This window comes from Mercenaria mercenaria, chromosome 3 (genome assembly GCF_021730395.1).
Source record: "Mercenaria mercenaria strain notata chromosome 3, MADL_Memer_1, whole genome shotgun sequence".
In the NCBI taxonomy this organism is placed as follows: Eukaryota; Metazoa; Mollusca; class Bivalvia; order Venerida; family Veneridae; genus Mercenaria; species Mercenaria mercenaria.
The window spans coordinates 73,153,238-73,172,187 of NC_069363.1; the positions used below are offsets into that span (position 1 = coordinate 73,153,238).

Below are 18,950 nucleotides of genomic sequence, written 5' to 3' on the forward strand. Positions count from 1 at the left end.
AGAATGTTCACCTTGATGATATCTAGGTAAAGTTTAAAACAGGGTCACGTACCTTCGAAAACTAGGTCAATAGGTAAAATTATAGAAAAACCTTGTGACCTCTCTAGAGACCATATTTTTCAATGGATCTTCATGAAAATTGGTCAGAATTTTTATCTTGATAATATCTAGGTCAAGTTCAAAACTGGGTCACATGAGTTCAAAAACTAGGTCACTATGTCAAATAATAGAAAAAACGACGTCATACTCAAAACTGGGTCATGTGGGAAGAGGTGAGCAATTCAGGACCATCATGGTCCTCTTGTTTGTTGGGGTTTTTTTTTGGGGGGTGGGGGGTATTTAACGCTGTTTTTTTCAGCAGTATTTCAGTTATGTAATGGCGGGCAGTTAACCTAACCAATGTTACTGGATTCTGTACCAGTACAGACCTGCTCTCCACAAGTAACTGCCAACTTCCCCACATGAATCAGAGGTGGAGGAAAAATGATTTCAGACATAATGTCTTTTATCAAATCATCACAGAGATCATATGCACCGCCACGGCATCGGACTCACGACCCCACAATCAGTAGATCTGTGTTCTCCTTACTGAGCTAAGCAAGCGGGCGAAGTGCTAACTTGTAGTACACAATGCACCAAAGGCCTTGTTTTACTGTTAACATTAAAACCTTATTAGCCCACCATCATCAGATGGTGGGCTATTCAAATCACTCTGCGTCCGTTGTCTTTCCGTCCGTCCGTCCGTCCTTCTGTTAACAATTTCTCTTTATCGCATCTCCTCAGAAACTACCAGGGGGATTTTGATCAAACCCCCTGAAAATCAGACTGGTTCAACAATTTTTTAGTAAGTTATGACCTTTTGTTTATTTTTATAATTTACATAGATTTATTTAGGGAAAAACTTTGAAAATCTTCTTGTCCAAAACCACAGAGCCTAGGGCTTTGATATTTGGTATGAAGCATCATCTAGTGGTCCTCTACCAAGATAATTCAAATTATTTCCCCAGGGTCTAATATGGCCCCGCCCCGGGGGTCACATTGTTTATATAGACTTATATAGGGAAAAACTTTGAAAAACCTCTTGTCCAAAACCACAGGGCATAGGGCTTTGATATTTTGTATGTGACATCAACTAGTGGTCTTATACCAAGATTGTTCAAATTATCCCCCTAGGGTCAAATATGGCCTAGCCCGGGGTTCACATGGTTTACATAGACTTATATAGGGAAAAACTTTGAAAATCTTCTTGTCCAAACCACAAAACCTAGGGCTTTGATATTTGTAATGTAGCATCATCTAGTGGTTCTCTACCAAGTTTGTTAAAATTATCCCCCTAGGGTCAAATATGGCCCCGCCCTGGGGGTTACATGGTTCATATAGACTTATATAGGGAAAAACTTTTAAAAACTTCTTGTCAATGACCTACAACATTTAAATTTGGACCACATGTATGGTTTTGAGTGGCAAGATGAACCTTGACATGAGTTGACCTTGACTTTGACCTAGTGACCTACTTTCACATTTCTGTAGCTACAACCTTCAAATTTGGACCACGTGCATAGTTTTGTGCTCTGAAAAAAGCTTTGACCTTGATATTAACCTAGTGACCTACTTTCACATTTTGGAAGGTACAGGCTTCAAATTTGGACCACATGCATAGTTTCGTGTTACGAAATAAAATTTAACCTTGATTTTGACCCAGTGACCTACTTTCACATTTCTCAAGCTACAGCCTTCAAATTTGGACCACATGCATGGTTTTATGTACCGAAACAAACTTTGACCTTTACATTGACCTAGTGACCTTCTTCCACATTTTTGAAGGTACAGGCTTCAGATTTGGACCACATAATAGTTCTGTATTCCGAAATAAAATTTGACCTTGATTTTGACCGAGTGACCTACTTTCACATTTCTCAAGCTACAGCCTTCAAATTTGGACCACATGCATGGTTTTGTGTACCGAAACTAACTTTGACTTTTACATTGACGTAAGAGATTTTAAAAATATCCTAAATTTTTCCACCTCATATCTTCTTACTCACATATACTAGCATCATTGGTTAACCTGATCAAGACGACATGCAGAGTGCACAACTCACAAGAACTACGGTCAAAGTCATATTTTAATGTTAAAAGTCATGATCACAATTTTTTACTTTCCTCATATCAGTGATGTGTCTGGGTGTAATAATTGCCTCTAGCTTTCTCCTGGTGTTACATACTGATTTTATGTTTTGATGAATCTGCATTTACTTCAGTTTTGTTGGCGACTATGTCTGCATCACCAAAGTAATTCATAATTAATGTCTTTAATAACTATTCAAGGTATTGACTTTAAACTTGTCATATAGGTAGGTGGTAATGAGTTGATTTGCAAGCACATGAACCTGTTGCTATGTCAGAGGTCAAGGTCGCAAATACATCTCAGTGATATAATCTGTCTGTTCTATTTTGTGTTTGGAGTATATGTTAATAAACATTAAAGGTATTAACTTGAAACTTGATATATAGATAGATGGCAATGAAACAATTGGCAGAGTGCAAGAACTGGGTTGGTAGGTCAAGGTCACAAATTAAGCTCAAAGGTCAATTATTTCCATCATATGTAGTGTCTGGAGCATAACTTAATAAGGATTAGAGTATTGTCTGTAAAACTGTCTGAATTAGGGCGTTAGGTAAAGGTTATAACAAGGTCAAATCTGCCCTCACATTTTATGTCTGGAGCATAACTTAATAACCATTCAAGGTATTGACTTAAAAGTAAGTATATAGGTTGATGAGGATGGAACCTATGCAGAGCACATGAACAGGGTCAGTAGACCAATGTTCAAGGTGACATTTTAAGATCAAATGTCCAGAGTATGAACATTCAATACTATTATAGGTGTTCAAAATTGACATATATGTAAGTGGCAATAAGATGATGTGCACAGCACATCAACTGGGGTTGAAGGTCAAAGGTCAGGGTCTGAGCAAGGTGAAATCTGACTGTCATATTTTGTGTCCTTTATAACCATTAAAAGTATTAACTTTAAGCTTAACACATAGGTAGGTGTTGATTGGATGATATGCTGAGATCATGAACTAGGTCTGTAGGTTTAGGTAACAGTTGATCTCAAAGGTCAAATTTGTCTGTCATATTTGTGCTTGGGGCTCTACTTAAATACTGTTCAAGGTATTGACTTGAAACTTGAAATACAGGTAGGTGGTGATGAGATGATGTTCAGTGTGCTAAAACTACATTATTGTTGACCCTAAACCCCACAGCAACCCCCAAGCCCTACTTCTCTCAAAATCTTTTTCCCTTATAGTTCCTTGTGCCTGGGTAGCCTGTCATCTTCACTACACAATACCTCTTACTTGCCCAAACACCATTATTGCCCCTCTTGGCAGAGCTTGTGTTAACTTGAAATTGCAGTTAAAACAGGATTCTCAAAAAACTATTAGGCCTAGGCCAAATGCTTTCAAACTTCACACATGTTGTTCGCATCATGATCATTGATGTAATGTCACAGGTCACAGAGCAAGCGACAATACCTTAGCCTTAATTTTGTGAAAATCATGCCCCTTTTCAACTTAGAAATTTTAGTGAAAGTTTTGCATGTCAGCAGGTATCTCAAGAACTTCACAGCCAAGGAATTACTTGACAAAATGTTTTCAGATTCTCCACATGTCTTTGGTCTCATGAAATGACCTTGCTTGGCAAAATTAGACCCCATTTTCAACTTTTAACTTGTAAGCTAGTATTAGATGGAAGAGCTTCAAATAGTCAAGTGAGCTGTCATTAGAGAGTTCTTGTTTTCCTTACCAGTTTCATTGTATTGCAGATTATTGTTGGCAGAGCTGAAATTTTCATTGAAATCATTCCGCTTGGAGATGAAACAGAGAACGTTTCCTCCACAACTGTTTCGGGTTGATGTCACGGTATGTTCATTTCAGATATTGAATAAATGAAAAATGTTTTCATCCAGTATATTTTCCAAATAGAATGAAACTTTTCCTTTGTTACTTATTTCCAATTAGCAGTTTTGATTCAGTTTAGATAAAATGTGTTGGTTGTTTGAATAATGGCATGTCAAAGAGTTACTGCTGTTCTAATGGTGGAGCTAGTTATAAAAATTGAAAATATTAGAATTAACAGGAGTTTTTATTAGAGAGTACTTGAGGATTGACTTATAGAAGCTGTGAGGGGAAATGTGTGTGTTTTTATGCCCCTGAAGGTGGGCATATTAAAATCGCTTTGTCTGTGTGTGCGTGCATCCGTATAAATTCTTGTCTGGGCTGTAACTGTGGGATTTTGAAATAACTTAGAATAACTGTTCACCATAATGAGACAAGACCCAGACCCCTAGCTTCAAGGTCAAGTCATTCAGAAGTCAAAGGTTAACAGGGTTTGTTTCATGACCAGTCCATAACCCTGCCATTTATGAAGGGATTTTGAAATTACTTGAATAAATGTTCCCCACAATGAGACAACATGTCACACGCAAGATCCAGACCCCTAGCTCTAAGTTCAAGGTCACTCTTAGAGGTTAAATGTTTACATGGTCTGTTTCTTGTCCAGTCCTTAACTCTGCCATTTATCATGGGATTTGAAAATAATTTGACACTAATGTTAACCATATTGAGAAGGTATGTCATGCTTATGACCCAGGTCAAGGTCAGTGTCATGAAATGATGTGTGATTTTTTTTTTTTTTTTTTGCGCAGACAGCTGTAGCATTCTTGGGCATGCTTTGGAGGCATTTGTCATCAATAGTGAGAGCTGTTGTTTAGCTGGCTATACAAGCATCCTTAAGTAATTTCACAGCTAGACCTGCTAAGTACTGCAGTGTATAAAGCATGCATCTGGTCATAACTGAGCAATTTGGGCTGGACTAAAGTTCATTTTTATTCAAACATTTTGTGTATACCTAAATAACATGTTCTCATATTAAATCAGATGATGCTTTAGTATTTACTTGATCTTGAAACTATTTTTGCATGAGTGTGTGATGAAACATATACATTCGTCACAGATTAACTTCTTTGACCTTCATGGTCCATACTAAGAGGACCTGTATTGATTTTGGGGTCACAAGTCAAGGTTATGGCATACCAAATTAAAATGTCCAAGTGGGTTTCTGATCAATATTTCAAGAACACTTTGGATAATGGCCTTATCACTTTAGTGGATGATTTTGTATGGTTGTTAGATGACACCACTTGTTTTTGAGGTGATTAGGAGAAATTTCATAGTCAGAGCATGTATAATTACATGCACAGCTGCCTCCATCAGGACATCATAGGGGGCATATGTGTTTTATATTTAGTTCCTTTTTACAGATAAATTTTGATGATAAAAACAAAGATGGTCAGATGCTGGTTACACTGGATACAGATTTTAAAGAATTAGACCTGGATGGAACATCAAATAATGATGGTAAAACTGAATTTCTTCCATTCTTTGTTGATACTTTTTGTTGATCAGCCCTTGTAATCAATCTGACTAGCTAGATATTGGCATTTTAAATTGACCAATAAATGTCTCAGATTTGAGCTTAATCGAAGAAAAGTACAAATAAAACCATTTTTTTTTTATTTTGTTAAACATTGTTAATCAGATTAAGATCAAGTTACAGATTTGTTGGACAAATTAACAAATAATTATGTTCACTGAATGCTCAACTGGAGGTATTTTGAAAATTTGATTTTCCTATTTTTGTTGCTTAACCAAGATAGAGTTACTTTAACATGAGTATAAATTTAATATGGTTAATCATAAATTTGATAAACATGCTTTGACTGTATTATACTTGTCAAAGTTTTACATTGATAAATATAAGTTAAGCCGAAATTCATTAGAAATGCAAGTCTGTAAAATTATTATTACCTCCCTTTACCTATCTTGGTTGTGCAATACAAGGATAGATTGGAAATATTGAATTTGGAAACTACACATTGTTTTAAAACTTGCCGTTTGGTTCTGATTGTCAAAATATCTCAATAACTATTAGATGCAAGTATAAAACAAGAAATCATTTTGAAATCAAAAGAAATAGTCTACTTTTCGAATACTTTCATATTAAAGGGGAGTCATTACAAAGTTTTATAGAATATAATAAAACGTACATTTCTGACAGGGATCTAACACTATGTAATGGGTCTTTTTGTTCATTTAATGATTCTGTAACAGAACATACTAAAAATGGAAAATGGCATAACATGTTTCTTAAATGTGATTGACCACTTTTAACCGCTGTAAAAATCTGGAAAGAGAAAGGCTTAAAATCATTTCCTATTACAAATAGAAGACATTACACATATTGCTCGAGTTGATTACAGTTAGCATGGTCAGAATGTCTGTTGTCACTAGGTTTTTTAAATGTTAGACAATACAACTTATACAAGTATGCTTGTAATTTAATTGTTCTTCAGTTGCTATACTTCTTTTAAAGGTTCTGTTAGAGCAGATTTCATAACTCTTAACTTACCTTGTAACAAAATTAAGCACTTTGAAATATGAATATGATTACAAAACTATGCCACCATTTTACATATAAGCTGTATTCTTAGCTACTATGACACAAAATGTTTCAAACTTTACACACAAATATTTGCCATCTTACAATGACCTTATACAGCAGGTTCCGTAACTCTGAACTAACTGTTATAAAATTAAGCACATTTTAAGTCTATAAATTTTGGTGAATGTTCTGACTGCCACCACTTGTGTAGACCACTCATAATTTTGTCAATATGGCTTCACTCTCTATTGTGCTTTCCATTATAAATTAAATAAGATATATGAAAGCTAAGAATGGATAGGGCTTAAGCCAGTGCTTTATTGTACCCCCCGACAACAAAGTTGTAAGGGGGGGGTATACTGGTTTCAGGTTGTCTGTCTGTCTGTCCGTCTGGCCGTCTGTCCGTAGACGCAATCTTGTGCGCACCATCTCTCCTTATCCCCTTGACAGAATTTTATGAAACTTCACACAAGTGATCAGTACCAACAGTAGTTGTGCATGGGGCATGTTAGATTCTTTTAGAAAAAAAATTTGCAGAGTTATGGGACTTTGTGTTTTTGTTAATATACTATAATATATGGGATATTGGGATGAGGAGAGATGGTGCGCACAAGATTGTGTCTATGTATAGATATACATAGACACAATCTTGTGCGCACCATCTCTCCTCATCCCCTTGACACAATTTAATGAAACTTCACACAAGTGATCAGTACCAACAGTAGTTGTGCATGGGGCATGTTAGGTTCTTTTAGAAAAAAAATTTGCAGAGTTATGGGCCTTTGTTATTTTGTTACTATACTATATACATAGACACAATCTTGTGCGCACCATCACTCCTCATCCCCTTGACACAATTTAATGAAACTTCACACAAGTGATCAGTAACAACAGTAGTTGTGCATGGGGCATGTTAGGTTCTTTCAGCAACAAAAATTGCAGAGTTATGGGACTTTGTTTCTTGTTAACATACTATGTACATACAGTCTGCATATGCAATCTTGTGCGTGCCTAATGTACCAAACCCTTACACACAATTTAATGAAACTTCACACAAGTGATCAGTACCAACCCTAGTTGTGCATGGTGCATGTTACATTCTTTTAGATAAATATTCTGCATAGTTATGGGACTTTGTTTTTTGTTACTATACTGTATACATACAGTCTATATACATACAGTCCACATAATTATGCAATCTTGTGTGCGTCAGATTGCAATGTACTGTGTCAGTGCATGCGGGGGGTACATTCATCACCTTTAGTGATAGCTCTAGTTCTAATTGAATACAATACATGTATATACAATACAAGAAGGTTGAAACTAGCTTCTCTATTCTAGAAATGATTAATTTATGGAATTTGTTTTCCAAGTTTGCTTTACATAGGTCTTCCTCTGGCATTAAAGATATTGTTGCAGTTCTGACAGATACTTTTTGTATATTTATATATATTTAATCCATTCTTTTACAAACTTATCTGATTGCCATTAATTACAGATGCACAGGACCATGAGAAAGCGGGTTATGTTGTATTTGACTGTTTTGTCCTGGTGGTGACAATTATCTCTATGATGTTGTGCAGTAGATCTGTGATCAGGGCTCAACAGCTTAGAAGAGTAGGTGATTGTTAGTTTGCCCAGTTTGTAGAGAATAATTTCTGTCATTACAAGGTATTATAGATATCTTGAAATAAAGTTTTTGAGACATTTGAAATCTTGTCTGTTATAATTGAAGTTAACTCAATAAAATGGTCTCAGATCTTCATTAATATCTTCATTGCAGCATTCAGACCAGTTTACAAATATGTAGCACAGTAAACAGATATGTGATTTTATAAGAAAGATATGTTAGCAGAATTACTGATAAACATTATACATAGAATATGTGTAATGATTTTGATCAACTAAACATTTCTTAATGCACAAGCAGAGACATTTGATACATGTACTGTGGTTGGAATATGGTTTATTTTGGATTTTTTTCAACAGGAGACAAATGCATATTTCAAATTACGTAGAGGGAAGTCATTGTCGAGATCGGATCAGTGCGAGTTCCTCAACCTGTGGTATGTAACCATCATCATCAATGATCTACTCACCATCGTGGGAACAGCCTTCAAGATACAGCTTGAACTCAGGGTATGCTGCTTCTATATTCCCTGTAAAGTTGTCAGTCATAGTAAGGTTCATAATACGTCTGAAAATGAACAAAAAATAGTTGGGAAAGCAGAACTGCCTACTTTACATGTTTAACTGAATGCTACAAGATAATTATACCCGCCTCCCCACCCACACACACCCCCAGATAGAAAGTATTTGGGCCTATATTGTGCTCAACCAAGTGTGTCCATTGGTTCCTCAGTGAGTTTGTCTGTTAGTCCATTCTTCTGTTGTGTCCCGTTCCATATCCTAACTGCTGTTGAGACGGTCATAAAACCAGCATCAGTTGTTAACCTAATGAAGATGTTGGTTGTGCAGAGCACACAATGCTGTCTTTAGGTACAAGATTAAGGTCACACATAACTTAAAATTAGCTTTAGTATGTAACCTTATCCAGAATACATGCAGAATGCACAGCTCCGGACATTAGGCTCAAGGTCAAGGTCACACCTAGAAGCCAATAATCGAAGTCTTTAAATTTATATTCGCTCAGTATCTTCTTAACCACTGGAAGGATTATCATAAAACTAACATCTCTTGTTAACCTCATCAAAATAGTACAACCCAGATCATGAAGTCAAAGATCAAGGTCACACTTGAAGTTCAAAGGTCTTGATTACAACATTTTACTTTCCCTGTATCAAAGTGGTGTCTACACAATAGTAATAGCTCTAGTTTATAAACATTTTGTAAGTATGGACTTTATAAAGATGAAAATTTCAGTTGACATTATTCAATTATGAAAGAATGGGATTTTATACATGAATGTGTATGCGTAGTAAATAGAGGATATTTGTTTGTTATGAGTGAATATGGAATATACTTCACTGAGAAGTGAGAAAATTTCAGATATTTTCACGAGCTCGTAGCGCGAGCGAAAATGTGAAAATTTTCTCACTTCAGTGTGAGATATATTCCATTTTCACAAATATAGTGATCATCCTGTCCGTCCGTCCATTTGTTCGTTCGTCTGTCCATACAAGGTTAATCAAATGGGATCGTTTCATCCAGTATCAATACCCCTTACTAGAATGACTTGATAGCATTTTTTATTGGCTTGAATTGAATCACTTGTTACAAGCAAATCAGAATGAAGTTTGCTTGAACAAGGATGGCTATATTTTGTCAATAGCTTCCAATAGTCTGAATTCTGTCACTTCTGATATTGTTTTGAACTTACTTACACATATGCTGCCCTATACAAACTGCATCCTCTCTATTAATGGGTTAGTACACTGGGCTTTTTGAAAAAAAAAAAAAACAGAAACAAAATACAACATAATTTGCATGAGAAGACATTATAATAATTGTATATTTCCAGAACATGAAGAGTTCATCAAGTAACTTTGACTACTGTGGTGTGATGTTGGGTACAGGCAGCCTGCTGGCATGGCTTGGTGTGCTACGATATATAGGATACTTCCCACAGTTCAATGTAAGTTGTCAGTCTGACTAATACGTCAATATCATGATCTACACTGGTAGCAAAGGCAGAACCAATTGTGTCCAGCACAGTAAGGGTTAATAGCACTTTGTTGTAAAATTTAAATAAAAATGTTTATTTCTCTCTCAGCTCTTTGTGAAAAAAATATAAAGCACAGCCTATGACATATTAGAAACATTTGAGTATAAAGCATCTAGGTCAGCTCTAACAGTCTCCAGTTTCCTTTTGGTCAGTGCTATACTGTGAAGTTATTAATATTTGTGGGGCACTAATTTTTGTGGATTTCACGGTTGAGTCAATCCACGAAATTTAATCCCATCAAACAAGTAAAATAACTATTCATGTTTTGTTCAAAGTTGAAATCCACAAATTCATATCCCCACGAAATTGTGGTTTTGACCAAAAAGCACAAAATTTCATACCAACAAAATTAAATGATTTTACAGTATTTACTAGAAAGTCTGCTAGGGTTTTCCACTTCCAGTAGATCTGGTATGGAGGAGCTGTACTGTGGTGGATTAAATCTGAGCTTAAACAATGCATTATAAACTAATTGAGGTCTCTCTTCTTCTTTCAGATTTTAATTGTTACCTTGAAAAAAGCATTTCCAAATATGATGAGGTTTTTGGTGTGTTGTATCATGCTGTATATAGGATTTGTGATCTGTGGATGGGTTGTGCTGGGACCATACCATATAAAGGTAGGCGTTTAATGTTTGTTTAGTCCAGGCATACTGTAAGTAGGGTTAAATTCTGTGTCCTGTAGCCATGCCAGGATCATGCTATATTAAGGTAGGTAGTTATTGTATGTTTAATTCAGGATTTGTGTTTCATGGATGATAGGTGCTGGGACCATTCCATATAAAGGTAAGCAGTTAATATTTGTTGGTTCCAGGTTTTATTAGATCACCTGTCACAAAGTGACAAGGTGAGCTTTTGTGATCGCGCGATGTCCGTCGTCCGTGCGTCCGTCCGTAAACTTTTGCTTGTGACCACTCTAGAGGTCACATTTTTCATGGGATCTTTATGAAAGTTGGTCAGAATGTTCACCTTGATGATATCTAGGTCAGTTTCGAAACTGGGTCACGTGCCCTCAAAAACTAGGTCAGTAGGTCTAAAAATAGAAAAACCTTGTGACCTCTCTAGAGGCCATATATTTCACAAGATCTTCATGAAAATTGGTCAGAACGTTCACCTTGATGATATCTAGGTCAAGTTCGAAACTGGGTCACGTACCATCAAAAACATGGTCAGTAGGTCATATAATAGAAAAACCTTGTGACCTCTCTAGAGTCCATATATTTCATGAGATCTTCATGAAAATTGGTCAGAATGTTCAACTTGATGATATCTAGGTCAAGTTCGAAACTGGGTCACGTGCCATCAAAAACTAGGTCAGTAGGTCAGATAATAGAAAAACCTTGTGACCTCTCTAAAGGCCATATTTTTCATGGGATCTGTATGAAAGTTGGTCTGAATGTTCATCTTGATGATTTCTAGGTCAAGTTCGAAACAGGGTCATGTGCGGTCAAAAACTAGGTCAGTAGGTCAAATAATAGAAAAACCTTGTGACCTCTCTAGAGGCCACACTTGTGAATGGATCTCCCTAAAATTTGGTCAGAGTGTTTATCTTGATAATATCTAGGTCAGGTTTGAAAGTGGGTCACGTGCCATCAAAAAGTAGGTCAGTAGGTCAAATAATGAAAAAACGTTGCAACCTCTCTAGAGGCCATATTTTTCATGGGATCTGTATGAAAGTTGATCTGAATGTTTATCTTGATGATATATAGGTCAAGTTCGAAACAGGGTCACGTGCCTTAAAAACTAGGTTAGTAGGTCAAATAATAAAAAAACCTTGTGACCTCTCTAGAGACCATACTTTTCATGCGATCTGTATGAAATTTGGTCTGAATGTTCATCTTAATGATATCTAAGCCAAGTTTGAAACTGGGTCAACTGCGGTCAAAAACTAGGTCAGTAGGTCTAAAATTTGACAAATCTTTTGACCTCTCTAGAGGCCATATTTTTCAATGGATCTTCATGAAAATTGCTCTGAATGTTCACCTTGATGATATTTAGGTCAGTTTCGAAACTGGGTCACGTGCCATCAAAAACTAGGCCAGTAGGTATAACAAGAGGACCATGATGGTCCTGAATCGCTCACCTATCCCCACATGACCCAGTGTTGAACTGAGTATGACGTCGTTATTTCTATTATTTGACATAGTGACCTAGTTTTTGAGCACATGTGACCTAGATATCATCAAAATAAAAAATTCTGACCAATTTTCATGAAGATCCATTGAAAAATATGACCTCTAGAGAGGTCACAAGGTTTTTCTATTATTTGACCTAATGACCTAGTTTTAGAAGGCACGTGACCCACTTTTAAACTTGACCTAGATATCATCAAGGTGAACATTCTCACCAATTTTCATGAAGATCTCGTGAAAAATATGGCCTCTAGAGAGGTCACAAGGTTTTTCTATTTTTCGACCTACTGACCTAGTTTTTGACCGCACATAATCCAGTTACGAATCTGACCTAGATATCATCAAGCTGAACATTCTCACCAATTTTCATGAAGATCCATTGAGAAATATGGCCTCTAGAGAGGTCACAAGGTTTTTCTATTTTTAGACCTACTGACCTAGTTTTTGACCCCACGTGACCCAGTTTCAAACTTGACCTAGATATCATCAAGGTGAACATTCTGACCAATTTTTATGAAGATCCATTGAAAATTATGGCCTCTAGAGAGGTCACAAGGTTTTTCTAATTTTAGACCTACTGACCTAGTTTTTGACCGCACGTGACCCAGTTTCTAACTTGACCTAGATATCATCAAGTTGAACATTCTGACCAACTTTCATGAAGATCCATTGAAAATTATGGCCTCTAGAGAGGTCACAAGGTTTTTCTATTTTTAGACCTACTGACCTAGTTTTTGAAGGCACGTGACCCAGTTTCGAACTTGACCTAGAATTTACCAAGATGAACATTCTGACCCATTTTCATAAAGATCCCATGAAAAATGTGACCTCTAGAGTGGTCACATGGAAAAGTTTACGGACGCACGCACGGACGACGGACACCGCGCGATCACAAAAGCTCACCTTGTCACTTTGTGACAGGTGAGCTAAAAATAGAAAAACCTTGTGACCTCTATAGAGGCCATATTTTTCATGAGATCTTCATGAAAATTAGTGAGAATGTTCAGCTTGATGATATCTAGGTAAATTTCAAAACAGGGTCACGTACCTTCGAAACTAGGTCAATAGGTCAAATAATAGAAAAACCTTGTGACCTCTCTAGAGACCATATTTTTCAATGGATCTTCATGAAAATTGGTCAGAATTTTTATCTTGATAATATCTAGGTCAAGTTTAAAACTGGGTCACATGAGCTCAAAAACTAGGTCACTATGTCAAATAATAGAAAAAACGCCGTCATACTCAAAACTGGGTCATGTGGGAAGAGGTGAGCGATTCAGGACCATCATGGTCCTCTTGTTTTCTGTTGATACATGGATGATATTTTAAACAATTTTTTGCTTGTCTTTATCAGAGGTTCAGAGTGAGCTGTTGTGATGTTGCTGTGCCTGTAGTCTGTTAGTTTTTTGCTTTAAACAACTTCTTCTCATGATAGATCTTACCAAATTTTATCAGAAGCATCTTTGCATGGACTGTTTCAAGTTTGTTCAAATGGTTCCTCCTGCCTCCTTTAATGACTGCTGAAATTAAAAATAGAAAAAAGACTTCAGAATACTTCTCCTGAACCACTCAATGCATCTTCACCAGACTTTGTAGCATCCTTATATGGTCCTCTCACATTTTTTAGCTCATATGATTTTTGAAGTTTGTAATTTATTCAACAATAAACACATACTTTATATCAATTTTGGTAAGTAAATGAAAGGCTTTTACTTTTCTTCAGAAAATCTTTTTACTTCTTTTTGTTGAAGTAAACTTGAACATTCATGAACTTTCATCATACTGAATAAACATGATTCTTTAGTATATTTCAAGTACATCTGTTTTTTTTCCTCAGCAGAATTTTTTGTGTTAATTTCTCTTTTGAAAAAATGCTTTTGATTGGCTCATAAAGTCTTCTAGCTTTTCTGTATTATTTCATTGCAGTTCCGAGACATGAGCACCACCTCAGAGTGCTTGTTTGCTCTAATAAATGGTGATGATATTTTCACCACTTTTTCTGCGACCGTCACTGAAAACCCTCTAGTCTGGTACTACAGTCGGATCTATCTCTACGTGTTCATCTCCCTGTTTACATACGCTGTGTTGAATCTCTTTATTGCTGTCATAATGGACACGTACGAAACCATAAAGGTAATAATCTTGTAGATTAATGCATGCTAAGATAAGATAATTGTTTCTTTATTTGTTTTCAGTTTCGACAAATGAGTACTGCCTCTGAGTGTTTATTTTCCCTAGTAAACGGTGACGACATGTTTGTTACGTTCTCTGCCACAGTGACAAAGAACCAGCTGGTCTGGTACTACAGTAGGGTGTACCTATATCTCTTCATCTCATTATTTATCTACGCCGTGTTGAATCTGTTTATAGCTGTCATCATGGATACGTATGAAACTATAAAGGTACTCGTGAAGTTTACCAGCACAAGAACATTTACACATAAGTGCAACTTTATCAACCTAAATAGAGGCTACCCTACTGATTGTAAATTCACCTTTGCACAAAATATATACATGTAAAAAGCACTGATTGCTATACCTGAAAACCAGTTGTCTACAGCACAAAATTATTTTAGATTTTGATATGACTCTGAATAATCATACTAACTGATCAGATTAATTGCCTACTGAATCATAACTGAAATGTTGTTGAAAAATGGCATTAAACACAGCATGAACAAAGAATTAGTCTAGTGATTGGTTTTATTTGTTTGGCCTTTGTTAGTGTATAAGCAAACAAAAATTCTTATTTTTCCGCATGGACTGTTTGACTGCAGACTCACACTATACAACTTAAAATATAAATTGATTGCACGTTTTCTTGATGTAACAACTAAGGGCATTTTTGTCTGCAATATTCCTCTTGTTTCCGTCTTCATAAAAGCCATATTATCTGGCTTATCATGAATCCAGAATCTCCCCACATCTCCCTAAAATCTCTCCACTTCTCCCTAAAATCGAAGCCTAGCTTAAGCTCTGAAATAAAAGCTTTTTTAACTCAAAAGGATAATGTTGTTTAATGAAAATTTTGTTGTTTAAAGAAGTCTCTAAAAAGAGGATACAGTTTGATTTATGGCACAAACTCAATTTTCTATGTACTGCAGTTTTACAACTACAATAAAACCATATTTATATGAACATTTAAATCTTCTGATACAGCAGGTAGGACAACGCTTTATAGGACTTCAGATAAACCATACCAGTTAGATATCACTTATATACCAGTATATAAGTGATATCTAACTGTTATGGTATATCATGTTGAAAAGTGTTCAGGATATTTGTAGCATGAGTGTCACTTCCATGTTTCAGGAGTATTATGACCATGGTTTCCCTAAGAGTGAGTTATTTGAGTTTATTGATCTGTGCCAGGATCCGGTACATTCCCCTATATACCGACGGGAGGACAACAGCTGTAACCCCCTGAGATTGTGCTGCTGCTGTGGGTGAGTACTTCCAGAATGTTGTGAAAGATGATAATAGCAATAGTAGTAAGAATTGAAAATAACAAGATGGGAATAAAATGTGGCATCTAGCTTGTAAACAAAGGGTTTTCTATGATTTGACTTAGTGACCCAGTTTTGAAATAGCCTAGAATTCATATAGACAAAAATTCTTACTTGGTTTCAAAAATGAGGCATACAGTGTTATCAAGGTTTTATTTCATTTAACTTAGTGAACTTGTTTATGCACCTTGATGACCCAGGCCCCGTGTTCACAAAACATTTTTCGGTCTCATCTGAGATTGAGTTTGAAATATTAATATCAATTTTTACTAAAACTTCAAGCTTAAATTCCAAATGAGACTGACCGTCAATACTGAATAGTCACTTTAAAATAGTTATTAACTTAAAATTTAGTCTTAATCATGCTATTTAGATATAAATGAGAAATAAAGTTTCATTATCAAACTCAGCTGAGACTGAAAATATTTTGTGAACACAGGGTCAGTTCATATTTGAGCTAGGTTTCATAGAGACAAGACATTATAATTGGGCTTCATATAGATCAATTAGAAAATATGGCCTCCAGAAGCAAGTTTTTTTTTCTGTGATTTGACCTAGTGATCTACTTTTTTAACCCCAGATGATGTAGTTTCAAACTTGACCAAGATTTACAAGAGACAGACAGTAGATGAATTAGAAAGTGTGGTCTTTATAGTGTTAACAATGTCATTCTTTGATTTGTCTGAGTGGCCTCCATTTTGGATGACCCAAGTAATGACTTAACCTAGATTCTATACACAGATATTCTACAAGATATTTGATGATTTGACTTAGGGATCAATTTTTTAGCCCCAGATGACCTCATTTCAAACCCATCTGAGATTTTGTTGAGGCAAACATTCCGACCCAACTACCATGAAGGTATGTCCAAAATTATGACCTCAGGAGTGTTACTAATATAAATATTGACAACACACAGAGTTATTAAGACAGCTCTCTTTGATCACTTTGTGCTTACATGAGATAAATGTAATTTTATTTTATCTTGCAGAAATGATCCTGATCGACCAAATGAATACACAAGTCTTGTACAGTGATGCTCTGCTTTGTGTTGAACAAACTGTGATATTGCTTATGAACTTTTCAAAATGCGAAAATTCTACTTAACAAATGAGGAAGTTAATATATTACAGACTTATTAATAACAATGCATTTTATACTATTAGAATGTAATACAAAGATGAAGGTTGAAACAGCTGTAATACTCTCTTTAAAACAGATATCTAAAATTGCTGTCAATGTGATCAGTTTATGAGTAAGTTATTGGATTTTTTCATATAGTATTACATGCAATATTAAGCCATTGAACATACAAAGTCCAAGTTACAAAATGTTGATTTATAAAGTTCATATACAATTTTTTTTTTGACTTGCAAATATTTTGTTTGTTGTTGTTGTTGATTAAAAATGTTGGTTAAACAGTGCTTGTAAGTCCAGGTGTCGTGTCTAATGTTTTTACATTGAACTATCGGACTTTAGTTTTTGAATTGACTTTGCTTTCCTTGTCTTCCATTGGCTTAACATGTTTTTTATTGCCAAACAAATATATAACTATTCTTGTTGTACATGTAGATTATCTGTGACATTGTCTTACTGCAGATACCACACAATTCCATCTGAAGTTTAAAATCAGTAATACAAAGTCCTTTTTGTCCATATGAAATTGAAAAGATTTGTGTAATTTGAAGATATACAAAGTGAAAGTGAAGTTAAACCAAACTGCCGTTTCCATGAGTTTTGAGTTTGATAAGTTTTCTTGTGGAGTTAAGTGGGTAAGAAATGTCTGCTTGCTTACACTGTGAACTTGTGATATTCTGTGAAATCATTTAATTTTGTGAGTACAGAATTTCATGGTTTTGACCTAAATATCTGTTTCATGGGGATATGAATGTCAGGTTCAAACAAGAAACACTTGGGACTTTTACTTGTTGTTGGGATTTTATTCTGTGGATTGACTCAACCATGACATCTACAAAAAAAGTAATACATGTATATGTAAAAACATATAGCATTTAAAATGAGCTAGTTATTTTTTGCCTCAATATTATGATCAAATGCTTTGACAGAAGTTTGTAGCTTTTAGAATGACACTTTGAGGTACATGTATATTGGGTTAAGATATTTTTTATTGTTTTACTAGAGGCTGAGAATTCATCTGGCATGTATGTGAGAAAATGTGCATGTGCTAAATCTTTTCTAGTAAATTAAGTCGTATTTCGGGCAACATTACAAAACATGGTACTGTAAATGTAAGTTTTACAAGCATTGCATATGCATACATTACTTACTGAAATATATGTAATAAGTAAAATCTTAGGCATGAATCCATACAATGATGAAATCTCAACAGTCCTGTTTGAACTGTGGAAAAAGTGCAATATGATGTGAATATTTTGTATATTATATTTTTATTTATCAATTTGTTTCTCTTTATTTCTTAAATATATATTAAAAAAGTTTTAAAAGTTTGCCAGTAAATTTAAGCAATCAAGTTGGTTGTAATAAATGAAGAAACAAACACAGAATAGTGTCAAGGTTGATACACTCAGATTTTAAAACAAAGTGTTGTTGAATATTTAGAGAGAATAGGAGAGAATGATCTCCAATTTTTACTGTGGTATTGTCTGCATGGTTAAATGATCATCTAATCTGAAACCTTGATCCAGTTTACAGTCTACTGTATAAACCTTGATCCAGTTTACAGTCTACTGTACAAACCTTGATCCAGTTTACAGTCTACCGTACAAACCTTGATCCAGTTTACAGTCTACTATACAAACCTTGATCCAGTTAACAGTCTACTGTACAAACCTTGATCCAGTTTACAGTCTACTGTACAAACATTGATCCAGTTTACAGCCTACTGTACATATACATATCGAGGGCTTGGCACAAAACTATTGTATCTTGTTCTTTATTTATATGCACTTACAACAGTTTTGCACCAAGCCCTCGATATAGTGTAAACAAAAGTTTGTCAAGTAGGTAAAGTAAAAGTTTATTATGACAGTTTAGTTTTCCTTTATCAGGATCAGTGATTTATTGTTGATCAGTGATTTATATAAATCATTTATCATGTAGTAACACACGATAGTCTGTAGATAAATTTTTACATTGTAAA

At 35.3% G+C, this 18,950-nt stretch overlaps 1 protein-coding gene across 4 annotated transcripts in view; it reads left to right on the plus strand.

Annotated features, from left to right (window-relative positions):
- The window catches only part of LOC123524410 (mucolipin-3-like), a 31,192-nt gene extending 12,242 nt beyond the window's left edge, over window positions 1–18,950 (plus strand). For 3 of the 4 annotated variants that reach the window (XM_053538886.1, XM_053538885.1, XM_053538887.1), the window contains exons 6-14: window positions 3,831–3,927; window positions 5,328–5,424; window positions 8,007–8,125; window positions 8,498–8,647; window positions 9,990–10,103; window positions 10,690–10,812; window positions 14,520–14,726; window positions 15,636–15,769; window positions 16,821–18,950. In XM_053538886.1, coding sequence (XP_053394861.1) covers window positions 3,831–3,927; window positions 5,328–5,424; window positions 8,007–8,125; window positions 8,498–8,647; window positions 9,990–10,103; window positions 10,690–10,812; window positions 14,520–14,726; window positions 15,636–15,769; window positions 16,821–16,866 — 1,087 coding nt within the window. In that variant the 3' untranslated portion in view covers window positions 16,867–18,950. Of the gene's footprint in view, window positions 1–3,830; window positions 3,928–5,327; window positions 5,425–8,006; window positions 8,126–8,497; window positions 8,648–9,989; window positions 10,104–10,689; window positions 10,813–14,250; window positions 14,458–14,519; window positions 14,727–15,635; window positions 15,770–16,820 lie in introns of all 4 variants that reach the window. The other variant, XM_053538888.1, reaches the window with a different exon arrangement.